The 9,665-nt window shown below is 33.1% G+C and overlaps 1 protein-coding gene across 5 annotated transcripts; it reads left to right on the top strand.

Annotated features, from left to right (window-relative positions):
* Positions 1–4,497: 4,497 nt before the first annotated feature.
* LOC107827851 (methyltransferase-like protein 2) lies at positions 4,498–9,557 on the top strand. 5 transcript variants are annotated; one of them, XM_016655071.2, is made up of 11 exons: positions 4,498–4,955; positions 5,077–5,305; positions 5,567–5,706; positions 5,911–5,944; positions 7,068–7,143; positions 7,508–7,685; positions 7,810–7,899; positions 7,973–8,072; positions 8,232–8,391; positions 8,629–8,740; positions 9,032–9,557. In XM_016655071.2, the coding sequence occupies exons 1-9, from the start codon at positions 4,686–4,688 to the stop codon at positions 8,381–8,383; spliced, it is 1,269 nt and encodes a 422-aa protein (XP_016510557.1). In that variant the 5' UTR covers positions 4,498–4,685; the 3' UTR covers positions 8,384–8,391; positions 8,629–8,740; positions 9,032–9,557. The 5 variants fall into 5 exon arrangements, with proteins under 5 accessions (XP_016510557.1, XP_016510556.1, XP_016510555.1 ...); XM_016655070.2 differs by having other exon boundaries at positions 8,595–8,740; XM_016655069.2 differs by having other exon boundaries at positions 8,232–8,445.
* The last annotated feature ends 108 nt before the right edge of the window (positions 9,558–9,665 follow it).

Genomic DNA, 9,665 nt, shown 5'->3' with positions numbered 1-9,665 from the left:
CATGAAATGCACCCGCGGTCCACGACACATTTTATCTAACGTTGTTGAAATTTGGATTTGGGTCACATAAAATGCACACCCGAGTTTAGGAAATTATTTTTTTTTAAAAAAAAAATTAGCGCGCCTAAAACAACTACGCACTTTCAAGTTTGCGAGGGCCATGGAAAATTCAACTAAATGGCACGCCTCGATTTCTAAGGATTAAAATTAATTAAATGAGGGCCATGAGTTTTGAGATTTTATTTGGCATGGCGCGCCTCGATTATTCTAAAAGGATTGTATTCAATTTAAAGCAAACTACAAATAATCATGATTATGTTTCTTCCTAAAACTACTTTGAGATTATTGCAAGGTCATGATTTATGAATATGGAATTATTATTGAAGAAATATATGATTTGAGTTATTATGGACCTAATCACCCAAGTCGGTATCAAATTTGCTATTGACTTAACATCCTTTAATTTGGATCCAAGCTATTACATCGTTCTCTCTCCATTTTGAATACATTTTCCTATCTTTCCCTATGAACTACAATCTCATTGAAGAAACTCATTCTGTCTTTCACGAATTCTATTTCTTGATGCTCTTCCTTCATTTTTTTGTTCATATCTTTCAAGTTGGTAGATAACCAAAATATAATATACAAATCAAAAGGAAATACGGTGAAAGAAAAATAATGGAAACATTGGTTAAGAAAAGAATGAACCTTTTATAGATGAAGATCTTATTCAATACATATGGAGCAAACAACCATCATATTTAATGTGCAAATGAACCACAATCAGAGGCAACGAGCGGAAACCTTTCGAACCGAACTCGACTTCGACCTCTTCGGGCTAGTATTTTGGGCTATCTTTTAAATTGAGTTTGAAACTTTTGGATTTGATTTTTGGTGTGATTTAGCTCCTGTTTTTGAGGTATTTTTTTTAAAACAAGGTAATGAATGACTATATATTTTTTTTGTTGTTGAAAGAAATAGGTAGAAAGAATAAAACTAGTAGAAATTCTCTTTAGCATAGAAGAAGAAAATTTTGTTTTCTCTCAATATTTTTCTCTCTTCTCTTCTCTTCTTTTCTTCAAATATTTCTCTTCTATTTATAGGAGAATTTTCATATTTATAGGAGAATTTTCAAAAAAAATAGATTTTTTTTAATTTTTTTATTTAAAAGAAATCCCACTTACATTTTGCTTTTCTTTTTTTATAAAAAGAATTACCACCTTTCTTTACTTTTATTTTTTAAATTCCAACTTTAATTACTTTTATCTTATTTAAAATCCCACTTTTTTTACTTTTTTAAAAGAGAATTCCACTTATTTTACTTTTCTTAAAAAAACAATCCACTTTCTTTTACTTTTCTTTAAAAAATTCTACTTTATTTTAATTTAATTTTTTTTAAATTTTCAGCTACCTTTATATTATTTTTTAATTTCAACTTTCTTTTACTTTTTTTTTTAAAGAAATTTCCACAAAACTTTACTTTTATTTTTAAAATTTTTCACTTTCTTTTACTTTTTAAAAGAGAATTCCACCTACTTTTACTTTTTTTTTTAATTCCATACTTCCCCTTTTCTTATTTTTTTAAATCTCTCCTGAATTTGTTTTTAAAAAAAATTAATATTTTCCGGATTTTTTATTATTATTTAAAAATAAGAATAAATATAAATAATATTAATAGTAATAATTCACCTTCTAAAATTTTGTATTTTTTAACCTATAGTAAAAAGTATAACAAAGCTAAAAATTTGTATGTTAAAACCCCCTAAAATATTTACATAGAAGAAGTGATAAAAAAAATTAAATATTGTCAAAAATTAGGTGCTCACAATAGTATGAAGAGAAAGTTAGAAAATTTATTTTGGGAAAAATACTTTGTGAATTCAAATATATTATTAAGGATAAACTAGTAAAACCCTCGGTCACACTAAAAATGCTTATAAGATGTAAAATCATAAGTTGGGTGTGACCAAAAAGTGGCTTTTCAGCATAAATAATTTTTAAGTCAAATTTGGGTTTCCTAACTTATTGCTTTTGACTTGTTTTAAGCAGATTTTAACTTATTTTATGCACTTTTTAACTTTGTCAAACACTAAAAAAACTAAAAAAAAGCTTAAAGGCTGATTTAACCAGGTTAAAAGCTAATCCAAACATCCTCTTAGAGTACTGGTTCATCAGAACCAATATGTGCTAGGAAAATTTACTAGTAAGCACAAATTTCAAACTCAATAAATCAAATAAATTACGGCAGAATTTTGAACTCGAGGTCATAAAGTTCAAATGATAAATATTCTGACTTTTAATACTAATATAATAACTACTTATATAGGCCGATCTTCGCCGAGAGATAGGAGCATTTGGTGGAACCGAGCCCTAAGGAAACTTAGCATAATAAGAAAGTAAAGAACATGATGCGGCCGAGGCCGACTAGTAAATGGTGGGACTCGTGGCCGAGCAGTTAACGATGGTCGAGGTCGAGCACCAAGGACAGAGTACTAATGGCTAGTTTTGTAATAAGATACTAAAGAGAATATTCCATTGATTATTCTCTGCACTTGTATAGGGTTGATTAGGGATATGTCCCATATAAATATAAAATAAGACAAGGGGAAATGACATGTAATTTTAATTTGATAAGAACACTTTTTTGAGAAGAAAACTCTCTCTAGAGAAAAGATACGAATACTACCTTTTTACTAAGATTCTACCATCCATTATTCCATATTTTTCCATCAGATCCGAGAATAATTCTAATATTTTAGGATTTATTTGTCATTCATCACGAAGAATCATCCACCTCATTCAATATTGGGTGAATCATTCTCCTTATTTACACTAATGCCATTTATTGTTATTTATCGCTTGATGTTCCTATATTATTACTCATATCCTTTGAATATTAAATGCACATTGTATTTAATTCCTTACCAGCACTATCTTACGTTACCTGTGTTAACTAGTCCTAAATCTAGAAATATTATTATTAACTAGGTTTAACCCTTCATTACTTAAAATTAATTAGTTTAACCGAAAGTTTATACTTTTTGGTCAAACATTACTGATGTTAAGTTATTAATCTAGCGTAAAAAATTGAATACAAATCAAGTATTTTCTCAAATAAGCGCCTTGCAAATGCAAAGCAAACGACGAGGAAAGAGAATGAGTCACTACAATAAACACAATTTGATATGTACGAGTTATTAAAAGATGAGATGACTGAGGGTGTGTTTGCCGTTTGGTATAACGTAAAATATTTCCTTACCAGCACTATCTTACGTTACCTGTGTTAACTAGTCCTAAATCTAGAAATATTATTATTAACTAGGTTTAACCCTTCATTACTTAAAATTAATTAGTTTAACCGAAGATTTATACTTTTTGGTCAAACACTACTAAGGTTAAGTTATTAATCTAGCGTAGATAATTGAATACAAATTAAGTATTTTCTCAAATAAGCGCCTTGCAAATGCAAAGCAAACAACAAGGAAAGAGAACGAGTCACTACAATAAACACAATTTGATATGTACAAGTTATTAAAAGATGAAATGACTAAGGGTGTGTTTGCTGTTTGGAATAACGGAAAATATTTTTTTGAAAAATAAGTATTAATCTTATTCATTTTTCGATGTTTGGTACGCAAATTAAAAAAATAATTTCTCAAGAGTATTCATAAATAATTTAGATAAAATAAACATGAAGTCATAAACTTTCGAACCAACAATCTTCCGAACCCACAAATTTCATAAACTTCTGAACTGCTAAACTTTCGAAATCGCGAACTTTATAATTTCTAAACCCATAAACTTCCAAACACATAAACCTCCAAACTCATAACTTTGGAACTTGTAAAATTTCGAACCTGTAAACCGAAAGATGAAAAAAATAAAACTGAATATATATAAAAAAAGAAAATCGAGGGGGGGAGGGGTGCAGAAAAATGTAAAAACAAAAATTTTAAATTACAATTTTTTTTTTGCGGGATGGGGTAGGGTGGTGGTTGGTGGTGCAGAAAAATAAAAAAACAGAAATTTGAAAATTACAAAAAGAAAGTGTAATTTTTTTTTGTGTGTGGGTGAGGTTGTAGAAAAACAAAAAAGTAGGAATTTGAAATTACAAAAAAAAAAAAAAATTTGGGCGGGGGAGGAGTATCAGGGTGGATGGTGACGAAAAAAAACTTAAATTTGATTTTTTTTTTTTTTTGTAGAGAGGGGATTGGGTGGGCAAGCGTGGGGTTGGGTTGGTGGGTTTGGGGGTGTAAGGTGGGTTGGTGAGAGTGAGTAAGATTGAGAAAGAGTTTTGAAAAATATTTTCCCCTTCTCTTGATAAGGAAAATATTTTTTTTCAATTAGAGGAAAATGAATTTATACGTAAAATATTTCCCAAAATATTTAATACAACCAAACATGAAAAAATCGAAAAGTATTTTACGAAAAATGTATCTCTTCGTATCAAACGAATCCTGAATTGTTATTTATTTAATAGTCATTAGAAAATTACGTAAAGGGAATGAGAAAAAGAAACGGTGAGCCCCGAGGTTAAAGAGCTTTTTTTTGGGACTTCATAGGAAATAGGAGCAAAAATGGGGACCATAATGCAAAGCAAACTTTCCCCTTTCCCGCCGGCATTAACCCGATGAACAAAACAGCCACTGTCACTTCCGAAACCGAAAAATTCCCAAATTCTGTAGATGGAAAACAATCAATTGCAATTGTTTTCAGAATCCGGTATTTATCAGTTAACCTCAAATGCCTTCTTTATCGACCCGGTTCGAATTCTCAACCGTTCTTACACCCGGTTTAGGGTTTCGCCTTCTACGTACTACTCTCGCTTCTTCGATTCCTCAAACTCAAAACAAGTTCCAAAAGCTTCGGAAGATTCTAGAAAACGAAAACGTAAACAGAAGAAAAAGCCTCAATCTCTCAATGAACGCGAACAAATTGCTGATCGTCGTCATCAGGTACCTTAAGCATTGTTACATTTTCAAAAATCTTAACTTGTATGTATAATATGCAGCTGCTTATTCTCTGCGCATGAGATTTTTATCAATAAATATTTGTTTGTTTTTATTTGTGTTGAAGGAGGTGAAGCCGTTATTGTTGAAAGCGCATAAAACGCTGCTTGAAGCTCCTGATCTTTTGAAAGTTTTGAGGAATTTGAGGAATGATGGATGTGCTGTGGGGGAATGCAAGGAGTTGTCAGAGGAAAGTAGTGAGCTTTCGTTTATGGAGCTCGGAAGTGTTTGGCAAGCTCCATTGTATGAGATTGCTCTCAATTATCATCAAGATGATAAAACTTTCCACAATGGAGGTTTGCTTTAGTTACAATAGTTTTTTTTTCAATACAAAAGGGCTTAAGGGTGGGCGGAATTGTTAGTTTTTCGCTTTGCGATTTTGCAAAAGAGGCTGTTTCTATGCCTTGATACCCTGACCTACTGGTCATGGAGCAACTCTATTGTTGCGCCAAGGCTCGCCCTTTATGCATTTCGATACAATTTTTTAGTAATTTGGTAGCATATTTCTTGCGATCCTAGCATGCTTATGTATTCTAGTTGTCTTCCGTGGTTTCCAGGTTCAACACTTGTTCAGAGTATTGAGCAAAGAGTGACCCCTGTATTTAATAATCTAGTCGCCAATGAAGGAAGCTGTGATATAGAGGCTGAGCTTTTTAATCACAAGTTTATTATTCCCAAAAGGAGTTGTTTCTATATGGTATGATACATAGAAGATTCTTCTTTAGTTGTTTCTAAGAAAGCCTTTTTTTTTCCTTCATAAAAATTTCTAATCCAGAATCATTTGGGTTTTACTAATGGCTTTCATTATTTTTTTCTAATGGTTTTTGTTTCTTTGAATCTAATTTATCTGCTTTGTTTACAAATCTGACTTTTTGCCTTTATTGTTCTTGTTGCCTTGAAGTCTGATTTGCGGCAGATTGAGAACTTAATCCCAGGTAATGAGCCAAGATCCTTTCATCTTGTGTTTGAGGGTGGACGTTATTAAATTCCATTTGTATGGACCTACAATGTATTGGGAAGTAGCCAACTTAAAGGCAGAAATCCTCATTTCTTGCCATATATCTTACTCACTGTTTTAAAAGGCTTTTCTTGGGCTCGCCCCGGGGCGGGGCACTATCAAAACACCTTGAAACTCATGTGTGAGGCTTAGTTCTCTGAGGCTTATGCCTCCAAGCGCCCAACGGTGCATCCTAAATACGCCTACCGTTCAACGCTCGAGATTCGCCCCAACAGTTCATATGCAAATCATGTGTTGAATTCACTAATTTGCACTGTTAACTATCAAAATTCTTTAACAAATGGATGATTAAAGTTCTTTTTATCTATAGAAATATGAAAATTGTGAATAATTCAAATAACGAAATATATTATTGCATACTTACTAATTGAGAACATCGTGAGAGTGAATATCATTTGAATATTTCTTCTAAAAATAGATAACCAAAATTTATATCTTTACTTGATAGATCTTCATGTCTTAGTCTATGTCTCTTAAAAGTATAATAAATTTTTTATTTTACTATTTAAAATAATTTTATATTTACTCATGAAGGAGTAATATTTTAAATTACAGTATTGAAAAATTTATTGTGTATTTACTTTTAAAGAGGTAAAATATGCAGTTTGATAATATTTTTTAAGAAATTATAATTTTTAATTGTTTGAAAGTTAAGAGGTTGGAGTTAGTTTATATTTCATAGTAACTTTAACAGTATTGTATTATTTATACTTGTAAAACATACTAAATATTTTATTTTATATAAGTTTCTTTAATTCTTTTTAGTTTTTTTTTGAACTTTTAATGCATCTCTTTATAATTTATTGTGTTATAATGCTATATTATTTATTCATAAATTTAAAAAATTAAAGATCCGTGGGGCTTACTCCCTATGTCTCGAGGCTTTCGTCTCGCCCCGTATCAAGTAAAACGCCCCGCCTCATGCCCTCGCCTTTTAAAATACTGATCTTACTCCATGGAGTACTAGTTTTCATGGTTATTGCATGAGTTAGAATTCTGGAGCTGCTGCTTAAACTCCGTGTGGTGTTTTCTTGTTACAGCTGATTCTGATTGTGGCTTCAATCTCATAGTCATAGATCCCCCTTGGGAAAATGGCAGCGCTCATCAGAAACTGAGGTGTGTGTTAATCCTTCCCGAGATTTGTCTCTCTTGCTTCTAGATTATTTGCTAGTCTTGCCTTGCGTTTATTTTCGAGGGTTCCACTCTGCAAAGTTTTTTTCTTGAAGAATATCAGTTGTAGAAACAATGCATATCCTGTACACCCTACAGGGAAATTCTCTTTAAATTTTGGGGTGAGGTGGGGTGTGGTAGACATCGGATGGTAGTTGAATGAAACAGATATTATAAGTTTGAATTTCCTGCAAGTGATTAGAACGGGTCAATTTATATCTGCTTTGTATATTAGAAGCTCAAACTATTAGGCGTAAAGGTCTGTGTTGTAGATTGCTTCAATTCAATATGCAATTCCATGTGGTTGCAGGTACCCAACTTTGCCTAACAGATACTTCTTGTCTCTCCCCGTCAAGCAACTTTGCCATACCTATGGAGCACTTGTTGCATTGTGGGTTACCAACAGGGAAAAGTTGCGAGGTTTTGTAGAGAATGATTTATTTCCCAAATGGGGAGTAAAATATGCAGCTAGCTTTTACTGGTTGAAGGTATCATTTCTTACACAGCTTATGTAGACCCTTAAGATATCTACTACTCCCAGAGAGAGGAGCTTGGACAATGTATATTGAATGAAGATATATGCTAAGGTATCTAAGTTGATATTTGTTACAGGTTAAGGCAAATGGGATGATGACTGGTGAATTGGACCTCTTTCATCATCGGCCATATGAATGCCTTCTTCTAGGATACTGTGACGGAAAGGTTAGCTTTTGCTACGCCTTAGAGGTGCCTTTGTTAAAGCAACTCTTTTCTTCAATTCCCCGTGATTTTGCAGGAGACTGATTCTGACAATGTAACAAGACTGAATCCTATACCAGATAATCGAGTATTCGTCAGTATTCCTGGTGATTATTCAAGGAAAACCCCCCTTGGAGGTAATCTTTTCGGGTTCTCATTTGAATTTTTCTTTTTTCTTTTTGAATAATGTAGTTTCTCTTTGTGCCTTTCTTTTCTTCAAGTTATTGATTTTCTCTCATTTACTGCTGGATTTGCTGTCTGATAATTTTCCTCCTACCATTGCCCACATGAATTAGAGCTGCTTCTGGATTATGTGCCGGGGTCTAGGCCTGCTCGTTGCATTGAACTATTTGCTAGAGAAATGATACCCGGCTGGACTTCTTGGGGGAATGAACCTCTTCATTTTCAGGATTCAAGATATTTTGTTACTAAGGAAACAGAAAAATAATGCATCTGGTTAGAAACGCCTCTTATTCAGAATTTTCAGTCCAGTGATATGGTATCCTGAAGGTATCCTTGTGTGTGGTTTTATCCTTTCTGTCTAGCTTCCTGCAGAAGATTCAAGAGGCATGAAAGTTATGCTTTTCTCGCCTTATCACTTTTCTCCTGAGTAATACTTGTTAGATGAAGCTTCTTCATGTATTATTTGCTTATATAAGGTTCATGAACTGTGCAATGGATCGATGAATTCAGATGGTTTTATCATTGGCGATTGCTTGAACGTAGAGATTTGTAGACTTCAAGGAAGTTCCAGGTGGCTTGAAATGTCAGCTGACCAGTTCTACCTTTGGTGCAGACATCGTTGGTACATTATTTAAATTCAGCCTACAAATTACTTGCTTGTTTTCCTCTTTGAATTTGACTGGGAAGGTTTTTGATATTTTTTCCTTCTTTCTGTTTTTACAGTTGGGGTTGCTTTGTTGTTTTCTGAATTTGATTTGGCAGTTTACTTATGAGTAAAAATAAGTAGAGATAACTTTCATCTGCTCGTCTAATGTTTCATAATCTTGTTTGAGATTAATTTCACTTGAAACTTTCTCCTCCAGAAGCAGGTTACTCTAACTGCACTCTAACTGTTTGGTACCCCAAAATGCAGAGACCTCGTTGCAACGGCCAATGACAAAACAGTAGGAATGATGGATAGCTTGCATTATATGCTCACAACGGATGGTTGTTTGCTATAGAAGTTCAACTCGCGTTCTCCATGGAGTACATACATTCAAGTCAAACTTCTCCAAGTTCTTGAATGCTCCTTGGTAGCCGAGAAGCGGAAAAATAGCTATGTTTTCAATTTCTACTGGAAAAGTAAGTTTTCAAGATTGAAGGTTATTCATAGTTGAGCGGCTTGAGCCTTTGTAATAGAAGCCAGAGTTGCTAAGTTCTAGTGTCTGGCTCTGTATTTTTCGATGAGTTAACCGTTTTCAGACAAGTGGTTGATATTTAGCGGAATGTAGCGAATCATTTTTCCCCCTTCATTGTAGTGGCCTTCAGTTTTTCTGTGGAAATATTTGTAAGATATTATCATTTTTTCATCAATTTCTGTTTTTTTCCTCCTCCGCACTCCGGTCTAAAGCATGCGATTTACGCCGAGATTATGGGATTTAAGGAAAATCTTTATGGCTTATCCCTGTGGGATTTGAACCTTAAAATGGCTTACAAGTTGACTGTTGTTTGCTCGCATGCCAATTCCAAGGAGTTGATGCAATGTTTGTACTAAGTAGAAGAATGAA

The sequence above is a fragment of the Nicotiana tabacum genome, chromosome 16, assembly GCF_000715075.1.
Source record: "Nicotiana tabacum cultivar K326 chromosome 16, ASM71507v2, whole genome shotgun sequence".
NCBI classification, from domain to species: Eukaryota; Viridiplantae; Streptophyta; class Magnoliopsida; order Solanales; family Solanaceae; genus Nicotiana; species Nicotiana tabacum.
The sequence above is the reverse complement of the archived record's forward strand: the minus strand, read 5'-3'. Positions and strand labels throughout refer to the sequence as shown.

What these genes read in the sequence shown, in the direction of transcription:
- LOC107827851 (XM_016655071.2), top strand. Translation starts at nt 4,686, where the DNA reads ATGGAAAACAATCAATTGCAATTGTTTTCAGAATCCGGTATTTATCAG. An exon ending in TTGCTGATCGTCGTCATCAG is followed by an intron (nt 4,956 to 5,076) that starts GTACCTTAAGCA and finishes TTTGTGTTGAAG; the next exon opens with GAGGTGAAGCCGTTATTGTT. An exon ending in TAAAACTTTCCACAATGGAG is followed by an intron (nt 5,306 to 5,566) that starts GTTTGCTTTAGT and finishes CGTGGTTTCCAG; the next exon opens with GTTCAACACTTGTTCAGAGT.